This window comes from Dipodomys ordii, unplaced genomic scaffold (genome assembly GCF_000151885.1).
Source record: "Dipodomys ordii isolate 6190 unplaced genomic scaffold, Dord_2.0 Scaffold50, whole genome shotgun sequence".
NCBI lineage: Eukaryota > Metazoa > Chordata > Mammalia > Rodentia > Heteromyidae > Dipodomys > Dipodomys ordii.
Window position 1 is genome coordinate 2020904 of NW_012267266.1, and position 20785 is coordinate 2041688.

At 49.0% G+C, this 20785-nt stretch overlaps 2 protein-coding genes across 2 annotated transcripts in view; both read right to left on the reverse strand.

Annotated features, from left to right (window-relative positions):
• The window catches only part of Pcdhgc5 (protocadherin gamma subfamily C, 5), a 24835-nt gene extending 9965 nt beyond the window's left edge, over positions 1–14870 (reverse strand). Inside the window, 3 exon segments of the mRNA XM_013020342.1 lie at positions 5709–5736; positions 8704–8766; positions 12411–14870. Coding sequence (XP_012875796.1) covers positions 5709–5736; positions 8704–8766; positions 12411–14870 — 2551 coding nt within the window.
• A 1595-nt stretch (positions 14871–16465) lies between these two features.
• Pcdhgc4 (protocadherin gamma subfamily C, 4) lies at positions 16466–19207 on the reverse strand. Its single transcript, XM_013020343.1, has one exon. It carries the CDS (start codon positions 19134–19136, stop codon positions 16500–16502), a length of 2637 nt encoding a protein of 878 aa, XP_012875797.1. The 5' UTR covers positions 19137–19207; the 3' UTR covers positions 16466–16499.
• Between the last annotated feature and the right edge of the window lie 1578 nt (positions 19208–20785).

The following is a 20785-nucleotide window of genomic DNA, read 5'->3' on the forward strand; positions in this document are numbered from 1 at the left end:
TTTTCTTTTTGCTTATGTGGTGCTGAGGAATCGAACCCAGGGCCTCAGGCATGCAAGGCAAGCGCTCTACCACTGAGCTACCTTCCCAGCCCCTGTTGTTGTTATTGTGGTATATAAACATACCAACAACTTTACAATTTTTGCCAGGTCAGTCATTACTTATGGATTCCTCTAATCTGGGACTCCCTGTCCCCAAGTAGTAGGTTCAGTTTAAGGCTCAAAAAAGAATACACAGTTACTGTGTCACTCCTACATCATCACAACAAATACAAAATTAGGGATGGAGTTGAAGCAGAAATATTTTCCTTCCCTCCCAAGAGTGGGAAGAGTAGGGATTTTATGCCCATTTAATTCAACGAATATTTATTGAGCAATCACTATGCACCAGATACTGGGCCATAAGCTGGACTTGTAGCTGTGGGCATGACAACAATAGTCCATCTCTATGGTGCTCATAGTGCACACTGACAAGATAATGTTAAATAATGACACAATAATGTAATTGCAATTGTGACAAAGGTAACGGAGGCAAAGAGCAGGGACCATTAGAGTGAATAAGGAGGGTCAGGGTGAGAGAACTCAGTCAGTCTAGGCTGCTCCAAGGAAAAGACAGTCAATTTGAATTTGGACAAATCAACCAGGTGACTTACAGGAGAATGACAGCTAAGTCAACGTAGAAGCAGTGACTGCAAATCATTACTTGATAACTACTCATGCAAAAATAGACTTAGGTACTGCTCATTGATGAATTCCAAAATACTACAATGAGTTAGAGACTTCAAAGCATCCTCCATAGATAACTTATTAGTCACAAATGTTTAAAAATATGTTCATGAGGCATGGTGACACAGGCCTGTCACCCCAGAGGCAAAATCTCCAGTTTAAGGCCGGCCTAAGCTACAAAATGACTATATGGAAAACAGAAAACAAAAACCAAGGGCTAAGGTTGTTACTTCATACTGAAATGCTTGCCTACTGTGTGCAAGTTAGGATCTGAGCTTAATCCCTGGCACCATAAAATGTAAAATAAAAGTACGTCTGTAAAGCTGGACACAGTGGTTCACGCCTGTAGGTCTAGCACTTAGGAGGCTAAGGAGGGAGAATTCACTAAGCCCCCATGTTTGAAGGTAAGCTAAGCACTTACGAAGAGACAGGAGAGATCTGAGGATCCTTTTTTTTTTTTTTTGTCTTGAACACAAAACACTCAGGGACAGTGGTCAGGCCCTGAGTTCAAGTCCCAGGAATGACACACAAAAAAAGAAAAGACATATTGGGAACATTGGGAAATTCTGCTGATGGGTTGTGTATTATTAATGCTAAATTCTTCAAATATGATCATTGAGGTTATATAGAAGTCTGAAGTGTCAAATGTTATGTCTGAAATCTACTTTCTAATGATTCAGAAATAAATTACAAGCCAGGCCTGTAATCCTAGCTACTCAGGAGGCTGAGCTCTGAGGATCAGTTCAAAGCCAGCCAGGGCAGGAAAGTGAGACTCTTGTCTCCATAAACTATGCCCACAAAAAAACCCAAAGTAGAGCGCTGGCTCAAGTGGTATAGTGGTATCCTTGAGCAAAAAAAGTTCAGGGACAGCACACAGGGCCTGAGTTCAAATCCCAAACTCTCTCTCTCTCTCTTTCTCTCTCACACACACACAGACACACACACACACACACATACACACACACACGAAGTATGTGTATTGTTTGTGTACATATCTACACAGAAAGATAAAACAACAATGTAGTATATGAACCACTGATGAATCTAGGTTAAAAAAGTGCTTAGATGTTCACCATACTATTCCTTCAAGTTTCTGACAGGTTTCAGACATTTTAAAATAAAACAAGTCACCCAGGAGAGGTGTGGTACTGGGAAGTGCTTTCCAGGCTGGGCAGCAACTGGTCCTCAGCCCTTGAGGGTAGGTGGTATAAGGCTGGGACAGTGGAATGGACCCGATACACTTTGGCTCACGAGTTCTGAAGGCATTCTTCTATTTAATTGTTTAAAATTCACTCATTCACTGGGTGCCAGTGGCTCATGCCTATAAACCTCGCTACTCAGGAGACTGAGATCTGAGGATTGCAGTTTAAAGCTAGCGTGAACAGAAAGTCTGTGAGACGCTTATATTCAATTAATCACAGGAAAAAGCCGGAAGTGGCACTGTGGCTCAAGGGATAGCGTGCTAACCTTGAGCAAAAGGAGCTCAGGGACAGTGCCTAGGTCCAGAGTTCAAGCCCAAGGACTGGCAAAAACAAAAACAAAAAACAAAAACTCACTCATTCTCCTGCAAAGGAGCTGAGATGAGAGTCAGGCTCCCCTGGGAAGACAGGAGCCTAAAATTAGATCTTTAGTCAGTCACCTCTGTCTCTATGAAAATTAGGAAGTCCTCATTTCCAGCCTGACCGAGCTCTGGGGCAAGTGAGCTCAGGCCCAGGTGACGGGGATAAAGTGGGGAGAGAAAACAAGAGGAGTAGGAGGGAGGAGAGCTTTGGGATAAGAGGGAGACCCCATAGCTGAGTGGGGTGGACAGTGGTAAGGAGAGAGGACGTGAGTAGAAGGGCAGCTGGAAACCCGCCGTCAGGAGGATTCTTCAGGAGGTTCTTGAAGGCTAGAGGAAAAGCAGGTGGGCAGGCTGCCAGCTCTCTGAAGCTGGGCAAGAAAATAATCAGAGGGGGAGGGACTTCTTTGTAACCATTCACTGAGAGCTCCCTAGGCTGAGCACTGGGCCAACTGGGTTATGTATTTATCATCTGTTTTATCCTCAGATGAAAATACCACCCTACAGATAAAGGTTATGATTATCTCTGTTTTCTGACAGATAAAATCAGGGCTCAGAGGCCTTCTCAAAGTCACACAGCTGGTAAGTGACAGAGCTGCAACCTAAATGTCCTAATATGACCCCTGAGCCTGCAAGCTTACCCATAGCCAACTAAGCTTCAATGGGGAGGCCTCAGAACCCCAGAAGCAGATGTGGGGTCTCTTCCAGGATCTAGAGAAAGGTGAAAGTGAACGTGGAGGCCAGGGACTACATCCAGCAGGCCATTTTTCTAAGCACCTACTATGTACTGGTGACAGACCCTAGAATTTCAGAGATGACACAGTATAAAGCATTTATGTCCTGATGCACTATGGTATATAAGTGAAGGAGGTAGTACCTCTAAAAATGGTTCTTGCAACATGCTCAAAAAAAGTGAGCAGTCTGGGAAAGTCAGGTTGACTTTCAGCCTGATAACAGCCTGGATATAACTGTTAAAATATCAATATCAGCCAAGTGCTGGTGGCTTCTATCTGTAATCCTTGCTACTCAAGAGACTGAGATCTGAGGATTGTGGTTCAAAGCCAGCCAGGGTAAGAGAGTCCATGAGACTATGGTGGTAAAGCTCTAGGGGTTTTTTTTGGTCGGTCATGGGCTTGAACTCTGGACTTGGGTGCGCTCTTCAGCTCAAGGCCAGCGCTCTACCACTTAAGCCACAGTACCACTTCTGGTTTTCTAGTGGTTTATTGGAGATAAGAGTCTCCCAGACTTTCCTGCCCAGGCTGGCTTTGGACTACGATCTCCTCAGATCTCAGCCTCCCAAGTAGCTAGGATTACAGGTGTTAGCCACCAGTGCCCAGGTCAAATCTCTAGCTTTAAGAGAGAAAGAGAGGCTGGGAAGTTGGCTCAGTGGTAGAGCGCTTGCCTTGCATGCCTGAGGCCCTGGGTTCGATTCCTATCTCAAAAAACCTATCTCAAAAAACCTATCTCAAAAAAACCTATCTCAAAAACCAAAAACAGGGGCTGGGAATATGGCTCAAGTGATAGAGTGCTTGCCTTGAGCAAAAGAAGTTCAGGGACAGTGTTTAGGGTCTTGAGTTCAAGCCCCAGGACTAGCAAAAAACAACAACAACAAAAAAAAAACCAGACAAACTTTGTAAGAAATTTGACTGAGAATGAAACTTTTTTTGTTTTCTTCTTTCTCTTTCTCTTTTCTATTCTCTTCCTTCTTTCCTCCCCCCCCTCCCTCCCTGCCCCCTTCTTTCTTCTTTCTTTTGTGCCAGTCCTGGGGCTTGAATTCAGGGCTTGGGTACTGACCCTGAGCTTTTTTGCTCAAGGTTAGTATTCTACCACTTGGGCCATAGTTTTTCACTTCTGGTTTTTTGGTAGTTAATTGGAGATAACAGTCTTACAGACTTTCCTGTCTGAGCTGGTTTTGAGATCCTTAGATCTCAGCCTCCAGAGTAGTTAGGATTATGGGTATGAGCCACCCCTGCCTGGATGTTTTTGTTTCTGTTTTACAATCAAAGTTTTTCTAAATGGTAAGTGTAGTAACAATTCAGTTAGGTGGATCAGATTTTAAAAGCAAAAACACAAATCTTGTGCATGCTGTTTGACCACATTGTTGAAGATAATGAAGACTTAGATGAAATTATGTTTAGAGAAGACTCAGACGAAATTGTTATATCTGAGATCTGCTTCAAAATAATGCAAAGGTGTCAGAAGGATGCGAGATACATAACACAAAATAGGATATGAGTTAGAGCCAAATAGTAGGACCACAGAAGTTCATCACACTACCTCACTACTTTTGTATCTATGAAATTTTTTCCACATTAAAAAAAATTAATTGCCAGGCATGAGTGGTACATGCCTGCAATCCTAGCTACTCAGGGCCAAGATCTGAAGGATGTTTGCAGAAAAGTCCATGAGACTCCATCTCCAAATTACCCAGCAAAAGGCTGGGCTGGAGTCATGGCTCAACTGGTAGCGTGCCAGCTGTGAACAAGGCAGCCAACAGCAGGTCCACATTAAAGCCTCATAATAATAATAGTGTTCTTCTTAGGTTATAAAAACATGAGTAGTTTCTCTTGATTATTTCTTATTTATGTTTCTATGATAAATATGTATTATTTTATAAGCACAACAAATGCTGTTACTTGTTTGTTGAATGATTGCCTAATTGGAGATAGAACAGGAAGAGTGTGTCTCAGACAGAAGAGGATTCACAATTAGGCCACAGGGTGGAGAATGTTAGGAGAGTAGGGTGGTGTCAGAAGCCAAACACTAAGCTCTGCAGAAGCTGGGAACAGCTGCAGGGCAGGGCGGGCCTCTGTTACCCAGCTTTGCTGGCTCAGGGCTTGGGACAACAGTTGCTGAGATCAGAAGGTAAAAGGGTGATCTAAGAATGTACAAGAAGCTTGTGGCAGGTAAGGGCTTCTGAATATTGTAATAGTTTTTCTTCCTTCTGTCTAGGCAGTGAGACTTAGTACTGGCTCTAGCCTGGGCCAGGTTTTCTGATGAATTCAACATAGGCTTGACTGATCAGATAAGCTGTCAGGATATGTGCATAATAATGGAAAGGGACTAGGGTAGGAAAGCAATGATGACTAAAGCCAGGTTAGATTGAATAAGAGAAATATCCTCACTTCATCCTCTAACTCCAATCTGCATTTTTGGGGGGCGGGGACGGGGGTTGGTCATGGGGCTTGAATTCAGAGCCAGGAAGCTGTCCCTGAGCTCCTTTTGCTCAAGGCTAGTAGCACTCTACCACTACAAGCCACAGCTCCACTTCTGGTTTTCTGTGGTTAATTGGAAAAAAGACTCACACACTTTCCTGCCCTGGTTGGCTTTAAAACAGGATCCTTAGATCCCAGCCTTCGGTGTAGCTAGGATTACAAGTGTGAACCACCAGCACTTGGCTCAATCCGCTTATTAAGATGGTCACAACTCCCTGTCATTCCTTGATTCTGAGAAGCCTCACCATAAGGCCTTTGTATACAGCCAGAGTCCTCTTCCCACTTGTCTTCAACTAGTTTGTACTCATCCTTCAGATCTCAACACAGGCACATTTCCTTCTGCATGGCCTCCTGCCCCCTGATTAGGTCAAATTCCCAACCCATGTTCTCAGCATCTGGTATTGCCATGCACAGCGCTTAGACAGTTGGAATCTTGTACTTGTTTTTGTGGTTGTTTAATCAGTATTGTCTCTCCCTCAACACACTGCAAACCTGGAGTGCAGGGACCATGCCTGATTTATCTCTCTCACACCTGGCACACTGTCTGGTCTCCAGAAGATGCTTACTAAGAGTTGACTGAATGATGGAGCGAAGCAGAAGTTGCTGGGTTAGACTCTACCAGTTGAATCAGAAATATCTGTTTTATCCTCAGTGACTTAACTAAGAGCTCTCCTGAGCTTTCTCCATCTCTCCCAGGCTACCAAGCCTCTCAGTGATTGGAAGGAACTTGCAGTAACGGTGCATCTCTCCTTCCAGATCTGGAGGGGTGCCATGAAAGGCAATTGGTGAGGCTTCCAGGCACACAAGTGACTTCTGCTTCAGAGTGGGTGTACAGCTGGGCTTGGCTTGGCTGGGGTACTTATCAGAGCTGGCAGCTCAAACATCACCTTTTCTGAGAAGCCTGACTGAATTTTTTGTTTTTTTGCTAGTCCTGCCTGGGGCTTGAACTCAGAGCCTGGGCACTGTTCCTGAGCTTCTTTTGTTCAAGGTTAGTACTGTACCATTTGAGCCATAGTGCCACTTCCAACTTTTTCTGTTTATGTGGTACTAAGGAATCGAACCCAGGGCTTCATGCATGCTAGGCAAACACTTTACCACTAAGCCACATTCCCAGCCCTCATCCTCTTCTTAGAACATCCTGTGGTTTGTAACTAGACTTTTTTTCTTTATTGTGATTTGTTGCCAGTTTTTTTTCTCCTTTGCTATGAATCTGGGAATTGGATTTACTTGTCTACTCTTTTTTTGGGGGGAGGGGGGTCCGGTCATGGGACCTGAACTCTGGGCCTGGGCACTGTCCCTCAGCTCTTCAGCTCAAGGCTAGCACTCTACCACTTAAGCCACAGCGCCACTTCCGGCTTTTTTTCTTTTTGCTTATGTAGTGCTGAGGAATCGAACCCTGATCCTCATGCATGCAAGGCAAGCGCTCTACCACTGAGCCACCTTCCCAGCCCCTTGCTTGTCTACTCTTATAGTCCAGGGTTTACAAGAAGACTTGAATAGTTTCACCATTCCATGAAAGAATACATGGATGAGTTAATGGATAGCCTATAAGGAGGCTGGCAAGGAGGCCCTAGAGAGAAGAGAAACAGCTGGGGTCAAAGTGGGGCAATAGCAGTCCAAGCCTCTGGTTTGCAGCATCTGAGAGGCCTTCTAGAAAGTTCTTTGCATTCCTGATGCCAGTGACAGGACTGTGCATGCCCAAGAGCTAAATCTGCTCTAGACACCAAGACCCTTCAAAGTCCAACCCAAAGAGAACCTGGTTGGTAAGAAAACAGGGGTAAAAAGCCCAATCTCAGGATCTGGGGAAACACTGGCAGCACCCAAGCCCAGCTTCTCTCCCTGGGTTCTTTGGACTGAAGCTCCTGGCATCTATCGGGGAGGCCTGGCCTGGAGCCCATCCTGCTCTGCTTAGACCCTTTCTGCTGAGGTCCCCCCACCCGCAGGGGGTTCCTGTCTTAGCAGGAATTCATAGGAGATTGAAATGAGCAGCTGGGGCAGTCGGAGTGGGAGGGGAAGTGGTGGGGAGCAGTGATCAAAGGCTTTGTGTGTGAGGGGCAGGAGTCGGGGACTGTGTGTGCTGGCTTGCCCAGAGTACAAAGAAATGAGAGATAGAGACAGCAGCTCAGAAAAGGGGACAAGCTAGAGAGAGAGAGAGAGAGAGAGAGAGAGAAGCACAAAGACAGATGTATAGAAAGATAAAGTTAAAGACAGAGAGAAGATAGAGCATAGGAGAAGAAAGCCAAAACCGAGGCAGAGGGAGGAGGAGGCTGGAGACAGAAGAACATAGAAACTGAGAAATTATGGGAGATAGAGAGGGACAAAGATAAAAGGTCAAAGATACTGAAAGGGATGCAGAGACAGAGAGAAAAGGAGAAAACGGAAACTGAGACCAAGGGAGAGTGACATTTACTCACTCCTTCCACATTTATTGAGCACTCATGCTCAGGGCACTGGGTGTGTAAGAAGACACAAATGGTAGGGAAGACAGAACCTGAGAGAGAGACTAAAAAGGGAGAAGCAGAAACTACAGACTAAGATAGAGACATGGGAGATGGTGGCAGGGACACAGGCTGAAAAAAAAAAGGACGAGGAAGGGATCAAAGTCCTGCAGGCTGATGGGGCAGGACAAGTGAGGGCCGAAGGCAACTGGAGGAGAAGCAGGACAGGAAGATTTGCCCCAGATCTCCCCGGGGCAGCTTTGTCTCCAGGTGCGCAGACATAGCTTTCACCGCTGCCCCCACCTCCCTTCGCCTCAAAGGCTCTGGGGGCGGCTCTGATGACTGACAACCTCCTTCTGCTCCTCCTCACTCTGCTCCTGCCTCCCACTTCTCTGCCTGAGCCCCAGGTCAGAGGGAGCCTGGCTCAACAAGGAGGAGAGGATTTAGGCAGTTGATAGATAAAGAAAGCCTCCCCTCTCTCCAGAGAAAATCCTTGGAGCACTCAGGAGATTGGAAAATGTCCCAGTGGTGGGGGGAAGGGAGTATGTGGGGGAAGTATGTGAATTCAGCTTCCTAATTAATCAGGGAAGATGTCTATTCCTGCTGGGGTCTGTAACCCAGCCCCCAATACACTAAAATCTTCCTGAAATCTGAACCCAAGAAAAAGAAGGCATTTGTAGCACATGCCCAGCCCTCCCCGCTTTTCTTCCTCCCACGTCACCACTGAGAAAATGCCGCAAAGAAGAGGGTGGGCTGGAGAATCAGTCACCTACCCGCTGGTGCCGGGTCTCTGGGCCTGGGAGAAACGCCAATCCGTGTTGGGCGGGGCTTGCTGTGAAGAAAACAGAGGGAAAGGGGTTGAGTACCCACGTGCAGTCAGATTGTCATCAGAGCCCCTGGGGATGGGCTAGGAGAAGGAGAGGAGTGGGCAAAATTAGGAAATGTGGTAAAATGGAGAAGGGTAGACACATCTCCAAAGATGGGGGTAGGAGGAGGCAGGAACATCGTCACAGGTCTTTGAGGTCTGAGGTACCAGAGACAAAAACAATCAAACACACAACAACAACAACAACAACAAACAAACAAAACAATTCATCTGATCATAATGAACAAGCCCAGATTTCTTTGCCAAAGAAATGGTCCCTTTTGAGGATAATGGGAGGTAAATATGATCAAAGTGCATTATATACATGTATGAAAATGTCCTAATGACACCCATTATTTTGTACAATTAATACACACTGATTAAAAGATGAATAGAAGAAAAAACGACTCCAAACTTCTGAGCCAAAATGCAAGAACTGAGCAGTGTCTGCTTAGAACTGCGCTGGTGGTGGGGGTTGGGGGGAGAGGAGGGAGGCAGAGAAGGCCCTCAGAAGTGACAGAGAAGGCTTTTCCACAGAATTCCACCAGTCCTGGAATAAAGTTATTCAGCTCCTCAGCTGGAAACAAAGCCTCCTCTCCAGCAAAATGGCTGCTACTCTGGGTAACCCTTTTCCTGCCAAGTTGTGCAATGACACATTCAGAGGGACACCCCCTCCAGGCCTTGGCTCTCAAGGATCTTTTCCCACAGCTAAATACATTATTAATTTAGGAGTCATGCCAGACTGGGCCTTTGCAGGGCATCCAAGCCCCAGGACACCTCTCACCCTTAGAACTCCATGCCACACAATGGCTTGTGACTGAGGAGAACAAGGCTGCTCTGACTGGGACAGAGAAAATGGCTGGGAGGGAGCCCAGAAGGATCAAGATCCCACAACCTCTAAGCAGAGCCAACTATGTCTTCAGGGCCCCCAAGGGGCTGATCTGTAGCCATCTCTCACCTGGCCAAATGTGCCAGGGCCCTGCCAGGCACTTAATTTCCAAGTCCCTCTGAGTCTTTCTAGGAGGTGTGTGATCCTATCACACACTAGCACAAGTACACCTATAGCCAAGTCCTCATGGGTTCTGGGGTGTTCTGGTAATTAGTTCTCACACTCATTCCCAGGAGTGAAGTATGAGCATCTCAGATCACACTGGGGAGAAGAAAGCCCTAACACTTCCAGTCACACTAATGGCTCATAGGTGACAGTTCCAGAAGCTTCACTTTTCAGGTGCACCCAGAGCTATACCTGATTCCATGGAGAAGGACATAGGGATGTATAGCCCATAACCACTGTAGTGTGAACACACATGTACCAATCCTGGGGCTTGAACTCAGGGCCTGAGTGCTGTCTCTGAGCTTTTTTGCTCAAGGCTAGCTTTCTACCATTTAAGCCATAGGTCCACTTTCCAGCTTTTTGCTGGTTAATTGAAGGTAAGAGTTCATGGACTTTTCTGCCAAGCCTAACTTCAAACCATGATCCTCAGATTTCAGCCTCCTGACTAGCAAGGATTACTGTTGTGAGCCAGGGGGGCTGGTCACTGTATTCTTTTTTTTTTTGGGGGGGGTCTGGTCGTGGGGCTTGAACTCTGGGCCTGGGCGCTATCCCTCAGCTCTTCAGCTCAAGGCTAGTGCTCTACCACTTGAGCCACAACACCACTTCTGGCTTTTTTTCTTTTTGCTTATGTGGTGCTGAGGAATCGAACCCAGGTCCTCATGCATGCAAGGCAAGCGCTCTACCACTGAGCCACCTTCCCAGCCCTCACTGTATTCTTAAACACAGCAGAATCCATGTGAAGATCATGATGGCAGAAGAGGGAGGTGGGCAAAACCCATGGGTCCAGGTTTGTTCAGTGAGGGCTGATGAGGAGCTCTCAAGACCTTCTTCCACCTTTAGGCTCCCTATGGGAAAAGGATGTCAGCTTTTCCCATCCTCGCAGATGCCCCCTGTCTCTTGCCTCTTTTCCCAGTATTACAAATGCCAAGCCATTCACAGCACACATTTGAGTTCAACACACCTGGGTCAGATGTATTCTCTATCACTTACTCTGAACTTAATCCTAAGTGGCTTGACCTCCATGAAACTAAGTTACAAGGTTGCTAGTACCCATCCAGCATGTGGTGGGAAGAACAAACTAATACCCAGATCCTTCAAAGAGGTGGTGGTGGTAAACTTCACCCAATTAGCTATCAGAAGACCCTGAAGACGTTGTGTCAAAATATAGCCTAAGCCTGGCACCAGCCCAAGCAGAAAAGTTCAATTCACCACCAAAAAGCCAGAAGTGGAACTGCGGATTCAGTGATAGAAACACCCCCGCCCCCAACCTCCCAGGCTTAAGCAAAAAAGCTAAGGGACAGCACCATCTCTGAGCCAAAGTCTCAGTGCTGGTATGCAGACACACACAAAAAGCCCATACAGTAGGGACCAGGTGGTGGGATAGATATAATTTAGAATAAAACCTCCTAAGGTTGTGGACACTTGCACTATTATAGTTTCCCCACATATGAGAGTATCTTTGGCCACTAGCAAAGGCTGGTGGTTTTCCATTTGCCAGAAGAAGAGGAAGAAAGTTTCACCAAGAGTCTCTGATACTTTGGTCACCAGGAAAGCCCTGAGCCTACATCACTGGGCACATAGCGTTCGTGACAAAGCCAAAACCTATTTCTAGAGGTCCAGAGCCTGGGAAGGAATGGGCTATTGGTGCTACTGGGGTCTCAATCCTATCAAAGCTTGTTCACCCGCCCATCCCAGACCCTGACTCTCCTTGGCCTATACTGGCTAGCCTTGCCCATCAGTCTGAGGCTTCTAGAAAGAGGGAACTTCCCATTTGCATAGAGCCTCAGGCCCAGCAGGATCCAATGACCTGAGAGTCAGGAAATCCTGCTGGCCCTGGTCTAAAATGCCCAGTGAGCTCCTGCCCCAGGGGCCACCGCAGGCTCAGGCCTTAGGGGAAAGTTGTCAGGTCCGGCTCAGTGCAGGGTGTAGGCAGGGTGGGGAGAAGCTCTAAGTCCTCGATCTGAGCAGTGGAGACCTGGGACGCTCGCTCTCCAGGTGAGTACGTCTGAGGACCGCAGAAGGATGCTGGGCATGGGCCCGTGTGCAGCTGGCAGCGGGCAGGCTGCAGGGAAGGCTGCCCACGCACTCTTGCCCACAGATGAGGCCGCAAGTGCGGCGGGTGGGGCCCGTGGGTGTGGTCTGCGGGCAGGCCACAGGTGCACCTTCCCGTCAACCACTTCCTCTCCACCCCTGCGGTTGGGTGGGGCAGGGATTGGCTGGGGAAGCCTAGAGAGCGGCGGGGCGCACTGGGGCCAATGCTTAAGAGGATCTTTGACAGCTTCCAGTGGGGACCCTAATCCCCGTAAAAAAAAATCGCTAGAAATTCCCCAGGAGCTTGGCGGTTCCAGCCTTTCTGAGGGTGCGGGCGGGGTCGGACCCATCTCCCCCGCGCCCACAACCACCACCACCACGGCTTCTCAGCACTGGGAACCCGGTGGCTTGTCTCACCTCCCCCCACCACTCTGATTCCCGGCGGCGCAGTCGCAGTCGGTTCCCATGGAACCCTCCAGAAGCCGAGCCGGCCCAGGAGGAGTGGATGCACGGTCCAAGCCCTCACCTGGCTCCGCTCCCGCAGTGTATTAGAGCGGGATCGGAAGGTGTCAGGCTCCAGCGCCAGGGCCGAGGGCTGCTGAACGCTGAGGGGCCTGAGGAAAGTGAAGTCACTGCCGTCGGAGGCCGGCGAAAAGCACGTCCTGTAGCAGTGGCTCTGCGAGTCTGTGGGCCGCAGGGTCACCTCCATGTACTTGAGGGTGCCATCTGAGCTCACCTGCAGGTTGGGGCTGGACTGCTTATAGAATTCCCGAGAGGGTGAGTCCTGGCGCCCACAGCACTGGCCCCCGCCCCCCTCCCCATCGGCGTGGCCCCGAAGGCACTTAGCTGACAGGAAGGTGAAGGTGACTAAGGATAAGAGACTGATGGCTGCTAGAGCCACGATGAGGTAAAGGGTAAGGTCTGAGCGCTCGGGAGGGTGTGTGAGGAAGTCACTGGATTTGGGCATTTCCTCAGCATCCTCATCCTCCAGAACCAGCAGCACCGTGGCTGTAGAGGAGAGCGAAGGGTCTCCATTGTCCCTCACTAGGACCACCACCTGCTGGGTGTCAGAGTCATCCTCCAGCAAGGCTCGGGCTGTGCGCACCTCACCGGTGTGTGCAGACACTAGGAATAGTCCTGGGGCTGTGGACTGTGGCAACAGGGAATAAGAGAGCCACGCATTGTGGCCTGCGTCAGCATCCACGGCTGTCACCTTGGTCACCAAGGAGCCAGCAGGAGCAGAGCGAGGGAGACGCTGGGGGGCTGAGAGTTCCCTGCCAGGCCGGGGGTGCAGCACGGCCGGGGCGTTATCATTCTGGTCAAGGACAAACACATGGAGAGATGTGTTAGCATGCAATGGGGGAGAGCCGGAGTCTCGAACTCCCACCACAATCTGCAGCATCTGCAGTAATTCATAGTCAAAGGTACGCTGGGCAAAGACCCGTCCATCCTCCGGGTTGACATACACGAAGGAGGAGGCTGGCGCTCCTTGAATCTGACTCCCTACAATGGAGTAGGCGAGGCGGGCATTATCCCCAGTATCTGGATCTGAGGCAGCCACAGTGCAGAGAAGGGAGCCAGGAGGTCGGTTTTCTGGGATGTAAGCTGTGTAGAGCTGCTGGATGAAGTGGGGTGCGTTGTCATTTACATCTGAAATGTTGAGTCTGATGGTGAGATGGGTGTGCAGGGGAGGTGAGCCAGCGTCACTGGCCAGCAGCTCAATGATATAATGGGACATGGCCTCACGGTCCAAGGGCTGGCTGGTGAGCAGTGAGTAGTGGTTCTCAGAAGGCTTGATCTGAAATGGCAGGTCTGGAGAGATACCCAGGCTTACTTCACCATTTCTACCTGAGTCTCGGTCCCGCACATTAAACAACCCCACTACTGTTCCCATTGGTGTGCTCTCTGGGACAGGATTGACCAAAGAGGCCAGCAGCACCTCAGGAGCATTGTCATTGACATCTCCTACATCCACTTGAATCACACAGTGGCCCTCCATAGCTGGCTGTCCTTGGTCTCGGGCTCTTGCATGGATTTCATAGAAATTTGACTCCTCAAAGTCTATTGGACCCAATACACGGATTGCTCCACTGCTAGAGTCCAAGCCAAATAGACTCCGCACTGCCTCAGATGTATGGTCTCCAAAAGAATAGACTAGTTGGCCATTGGTGCCCTCATCTGGATCAGTAGCATTGAGGCGGAGCAGCAATGTGCCCACAGGTGCATTCTCTGGGAGTCCTACACGTAGAACTGAGGACTGGAAGGTTGGAGCGTTATCATTGACATCCAACACGGTGACTGAGATAAGGCTGGTCCCTGAGCGGGCTGGGGTACCTCCATCCACAGCAGTGAGCACCAGCTGATGTCTTGCCTGGGCTTCCCGATCTAGCTGCTGCTCTAGCACCAGCTCTGGGAACAGCTTCCCATCTTTTAGGGTCTTCACATTCAGAGAGAAGTGGCTGCTGAGGCTCAGAGTATAAAAACTCACAGTATTAGTACCCACGTCAGGGTCCTGGGCACTATCCAGTGGAAATCGTGCCCCAGGTGTAGCAGATTCTGAGATGCGCATCTCTCTCTCAGGAGTGGCAAAGCTTGGGGAGTTGTCATTGAGATCCAGGATCTCTACCTCTACACGGATGAGCTCCAGGGGGTGTTCAGTCACCACCTGCACTGGCAGCAGGCAGCTGGTGCTGGTTCCACATAGGCTCTCTCGGTCAATCTTTTGATTCACTGCCAAAGCACCATTCGTCAAGCTCAGGGAAAAATAGCGCCCATTCTCCTCAGAGCCCAGCCGCAGTCGGCGGTTCAACAGATCTGTCACCCTTAAGCCCAGATCTTGAGCAACATTCCCCACCAGCGTTCCCGGCTCTGACTCCTCCACCACTGAATAACGAAGGTGCCCAGACACCCAACCCCAGCAGCACAAGGACAACATGCACAGCACTTGCCATTTCCCAGCGAGCTGTGGGGGTGTCTTGGGCCCCATGACCCAGAAGTCCCTTCCTGGAGGGTAACTGTGCTGTCCTGTCTCCAAGGCAGACCCAGCTCTTGGGATGCAGAAGCTGAAATCTCTTATGTCTCCTTCTAGCCTCTAAAATTGTCAGAGGTTTGCCTGCCTGCAGCAGTTCTTAGTCACCGAATGGCGGGGGTGGATGGGGGGAAGGCGAGTTAAATATGAGTGGAGCTGGGGAGCTGGAGGAGGAGAGGCGGGCAGGAAGAGCAGATCTCCCACCTCAGCTCTGAGTTTGATTGGCCAAAAAGTCTGTCTGCTCTCAACCAATTATGAAGTCTCTTTAGTCCTGGAAACCTTGGGAACAGGCGCTGAAAATCTGTGTCACAGAAGTCTCCTACCTCCCCACTCATTTCGTGCTACAAGTTGATTCAGCCCCCTTGGCAGCAAAGTTTGACAGCTCAGATGGTGCTCAACAGGGAAGACAAAGTGGTACAAAACTCCTCAGTGTTCTGTCCCAGCAACTTCCTGCATGATTTCAGAAGCTTCCACTACTTTGCTTGAATCAACAAAATTTTGTTCTAGGAGAAACAAAACCTACACATTTCCCTCCCCATTGCCGTCTCCATCCCTTATCCCCAGCATGCTGAATCTGATAGGATAAAAGATTTGTTACAACTTTGTGAAATGTTGCCCCAACTCTCCCACAATGCTTTGAAGCACTCTCAGTACAAGCTGATGGCTGTGAGACTTAGCTTTTCTGAGACTGAGGACTCAGAGTATAGAATGAGCATCAGAGGGGCTGGGAAGGTGGCTCAGTGGTAGAGTGCTTGCCTTGCATGCATGAGGCCCTGGGTTCGATTCCTTAGCACCACATAAGCACAAAAAGCTGGAAGTGGTGCTGTGGCTCAAGTGGTAGGGCACTGGCTTTAAGCTGAAGAGCTGAGGGACAACGCCTAGGCCCAGAGTTCAGGTCCCAGGACCAGAAAAAAAAAAGAACGAGCATCAGAGTTGTGGGAAAGGGAACATTTCTGGGGCTAATCTAGGTTACCCAGGAGAGTGGTTTCTTGCCTTTATGATTTCACCAAACTCAAGACTCTATTTAGAGACTCCCAGAATGGCTGTCTATGACTTCCTGTAAATAAATTTTCTGATTTTGAGTTCACTTACCACTTTTCCCCAAAGAGGTCAGGAAAATACCCTGCTTCCAACTCTACTAAATCTAGTTCAAATCCCTGTAGGGGCTTGATCAAGAGTCCTAAAGATAGACTAAAAGATTTTTTGCTATCACTTTGATTTGTACCTTCCTTCTTCCTGGGCTTTCTACTCTTTTGGCTCTCTGCTATGCTCCAAATACAGTTCCTTTCACTGTAGGCCAGGGAGTATTAGATAGCATGGAACAAAGATTTTAGTCTTCCCCCAATCTCCCTGGGAAATGGTAACACAGAGTTAGGGTTCTCCAGAACCTAACTCCCTCATTCAGAAAGAATAGCCTGGGTATAGGCAATTGCCCATGCACCCCCCCATTGTGCATTACAGCCTTCTATGCTCCACACTGCATTACCATGCTTCTATACAACAGCCTGGTTTTTGAGCAACAATTGCTTTCATGCCTTACTGTTAGATACAGGCATAACCCACCCCCAAATGCTATAACAGTTCTGGTTATGCCACAAAACACTTGTAAAGCACAGCATCTACCATATAATTATTCAAATAGTAACTACTCACAAAAATGGTGCCGTCACCATGTGGTCTCACAGGGAGGCCAGTAGTCTCTGGGATGTGGCCCAGCCATATGCCTGGATCAGAACAACCCTCAAGCACTGACTGAGCCCACCAGGGTCTCACCTCTAGCCCATAGAGAAGATCAGAGGGTGGACAGCTTGGGCGAACAGGTTCCCCTGCCATAGGTGCACTGGGTGACTTCACCATCATGAAGCTATCACTCCGAGTGGGTGCAGAAGCCAAGGGTGTACAGCCATGAGAGTGGCCTCCCACATCCACAAACTTGATAGGATCATCTGACCCTAGCTGGATTCGGAGAATCCCATTGGAAGGAGGAAGTCCCTCCCTCCTTCGAGATCTGGTGAGACAGGCACAAGTGCCAGCAGGAAAGCATGTTACTCCGCAGGCAGCCCCACGCAGACACTTAGAGAGTAGCACCACAAATGAGCCAAAGGAGACAAAGCAAATCGCCACTAGGGACACAGCTAAGTAGAGGGTCAGGCGGGACTCTCCTTCCCTTGGAGCTGAAGATTCTCGAAGATCGGGGACAATTGGATGGGTGTCTTCCTCTAAGGACACTAGGAGAGTAACAGAGGTAGACAGTGGTGGGCTACCACTGTCTTTCACCACAATGACCAGTTTTTGTGGTGGGAGGTCAGCTGGGATGGGAACAGCTGTCCGCACCTCCCCAGCATATCTAGACACTGCAAACAAGCTGGGATCTGGGGCCTCCAGAAGCTGATAGGAGACCCAAGCATTGTAACCTGAATCCAAGTCCACAGCAGTCACCTTTGTGACTAGGTGACCAGCACCAACTGATGGGGGCAGTGCTTGGGGACATAAGGAGCCAGGCCTGGCCCTAGGGCGGAGCACAGCTGGGGCATTGTCATTGAGGTCCAGCACAAATAGCCGAACTGTCACAGTGCTGCTAAGAGGTGGGTTGCCTCTGTCCCGGGCTTGAACTTCAAACTGCAGTGTCTGTGTTTGCTCATAGTCAAATGATCGAGTTGCGTGAACAGCTCCTGTCTGGGGGTTCAGAGAGATGAAAGAAGAAGCTGACACATCTCGATTTCTAGGCTCTAAGAGAGAATAGGAAATGAGCGCATTCAAGCCAGAGTCTGGGTCAGAGGCTGCAAGGGAGCAAAGCAGGTCCCCAGGGCGATTGTTCTCAGGAACAAACACCTCATGTGACCTCTGGAAGAAAGAGGGTGGGTTATCATTCACATCTGAAATGTTGAGGAAAATAGTCCTGTGGGTACTCAGAGGAGGGTTCCCAGCATCTGAAGCAGTGACCATGATGTCATAACTGGATTTAGCCTCCCGGTCCAGGGGCCCAGCAGTTACGAGGGAGAACTGGTTCCTGAAGGCAGACTTGAGGGCAAATGGCAAGTGGTCAGGAATACGCAGACTCACATCTCCATTTGACCCCGAGTCGGGATCCTGCACACTGATGAGTGCCACCACAGTGCCAGGTTCTGCGCTCTCTGGGAGAGTCCCAAGCTCCGAGGTGACGGTGATGTGGGGGGCGTTGTCGTTTACATCCAGGAGGTCCACCCTCAGGCTACAATGTTGCTCCATGGCTGGAGAGCCTCCATCACGCGCCCGCACATCAAATTCATAGTAATTCTCGCTCTCAAAGTCTAGGGGCCCCTGAAGGGTCAGCTTCCCAGTAGTGGGATGCAGGCTAAAAAGGTTTCTCACACGATCAGGGGTGTGACCACTGAAAGAAAAGGTGACGTTACCACTAGGACCCAGGTCTGGGTCAGAGGCATTGAGCTGGATGAGCACCATGCCCGCTGGCGCGCTCTCTAACACGCTGATCCTGTAGCTGGGTTGCTGGAAGGCCGGGGCGTTGTCGTTTACATCCAGAACCGATACCCGGAGCTCCGCTGTGCCAGATCTAGGGGGGTTCCCTCCATCCACAGCGGTCAGCACTAGGCGGTAGTCCGATTGCTTCTCCCGATCCAAAGGCTTCTCCAGGAGCAGCTCTGGTACCAGGCTGCCGTCGCTGCGCTTCTTGACATCCAGTGCAAAATGCTCATTGGAGCTTAGTCTATAGCTGCTAATGGAATTGCTTCCCACATCTGCATCCTGAGCCTTTTCCAAGGGGAAACGCTGTCCTGGAGGAGCTGCCTCCCCGATTTCCAAGTCCAACTGCTGCCGCGGAAATCGGGGGGCGTGATCATTCACATCTACGATCTCTACCTCGGCTCGGTACATTTCCAAAGGCCCTTCGGTTACAAACTCCAGGGGCACGATGCAGCTGGCACTGAGCCCACACAGTGCCTCTCGATCGATTGGATTCTTGATGAGCAGGGCACCGCTGTCCAAATCCACCCGAAAGTGTCTTTGGTTCACCTCTCCAGCGACCTGCAGCCTGCGAGCTGACAGACTCTCTGTATCCAGCAGGAAATCTTGGGCGACATTCCCTACAAAAGTCCCTTCCTGTGACTCCTCTGGGACCGGGTAGCGGATCTGCCCACAAACGTAACCCAGGTGGCAAAAGAGGAACAAAAGGGTAGCCTCACGCCAGATCTCTACCCAGCTTCTCACCTTGCGGAGCATTGCTGCCATCCGCCAAGTCTCTACTTGGTCCTGAGAAGCCGGAGAAGCCGACCCGCCCCAAACAGCCACAGCAGCTGGAGACACCTATCTCCCTTTCCCCGCGCTAGCTCTGGCGCGGCTCAGCCGGCACCGCAAGGGTTACGCGCCGTTTTTTGCTGGTGGCGGGGTAGATTTGTCTGCCTTTCACCATCCGATTGGCAGACAGCAGTTCCTAGGCTCAACCAATAGGCTGAGCAGAGAACGTCCCAATAGCAGTAGGGTTAATGCGTCGCAGCATTGGAAGAAAAAAAAAACACCAAAAATATAATAAAATAAGATTAAACCTAAACCGATCTTTTTCACCGTCTTCCCTATCAACTGCCATTTCTTCCCACGGATCATTACCTCTGTGAGAAGAGGCAGACAATATATATGTATATTATATATTTATTTATATTTAACACACCAACTCACCCCGCCCCTTTCAGTGGAGAAAACAGCGACTGCCTGAGCCCTAGCAACCTCAGCCCACAGCGTGAGTGGCCATTTGAGACTGGTCACTTTGTTCAAGCCTGTGTTGTCATCAACAGATACTCTAAAGGAGTAGCTTCTGTCTCTGACTGATTGTATTAGAGCAATAGCTAATTAGAAGCACCGCCATAGACCCCAAACTCTGCCCCTTTGCAGATTATTTCTTCGCAGAAAAGGCTCACACGTTAATGTAGCCAATTAAATTTATGCAGCACGTGTTTTGATTGTAACAGGAGGCACAGCCAGAAACCAAACATCTCTTAATCAGGCATTTGTTAGGGAAACACTAAATTTACCATTCATTGATTTCAAGGGCAGTATGGAGCAGGGTGGTGGAAGACAGGAGAAGGAGATGTTCCAAAAAAAAACTGTAAATGTGTGGCTGGGAGGTGCTGAGGGCTAGGTCTCTTTACCTGGCCAAATGCTAATGTTCACAGAGTGAACAGCTTTGAAAGCCTGGGATCAACCACCCAAGGCATTGTTGTCAACAAATCCTCTTTATTTGACACTAAGGTATTCTAGATGTGTTGTTAATTGCCAACAGAGACCATTTCAAAAGAATCTGCTTTTCACTTAGCCTCAGGGGACCTTTTGTAACTGGAAACCAGATCTCACCCCACCCCCACTCTTATTCAGACCTCCTAGCAATGCATACTACCTTGCATTGGTGCAGAAGCCCAGCACATTTTACCCTGTAGAAACCTGAAAGCTGTAATCTGAATGTCAAACACACTAAAACACTGAGAAAGAGAAAAATCCAGGCTGAACTGAGCATGAGATATGTTAATTCATCCAAATTCAAACCTAGGCTACCACTGGCTGCCAAAACCAGGAGCAAAAACTGATGTTTTTATCCTCCTACAACACCCCCCCCTCAACCCCTGCCCCCAAACCTTTGCTCTTCAGGAATGTCCTTGTGTCTATAGTGAAGCCAACAATCAACATTACAGTTTCAACATTACAGTTTCATTCTGAGTTCTTATTCAAAACAGAACACCACTCCCATAAACAACAATAACATCAACAACAAAACCCAGTATACCCTCTCTCCCACGACTGAGGTGCACATCATCCTGACCTAACAAAGTGCTTATGACAGAATTCACTATGTGAATGGCACCATTACTTGGCTGCCTTAGCTAGAATGA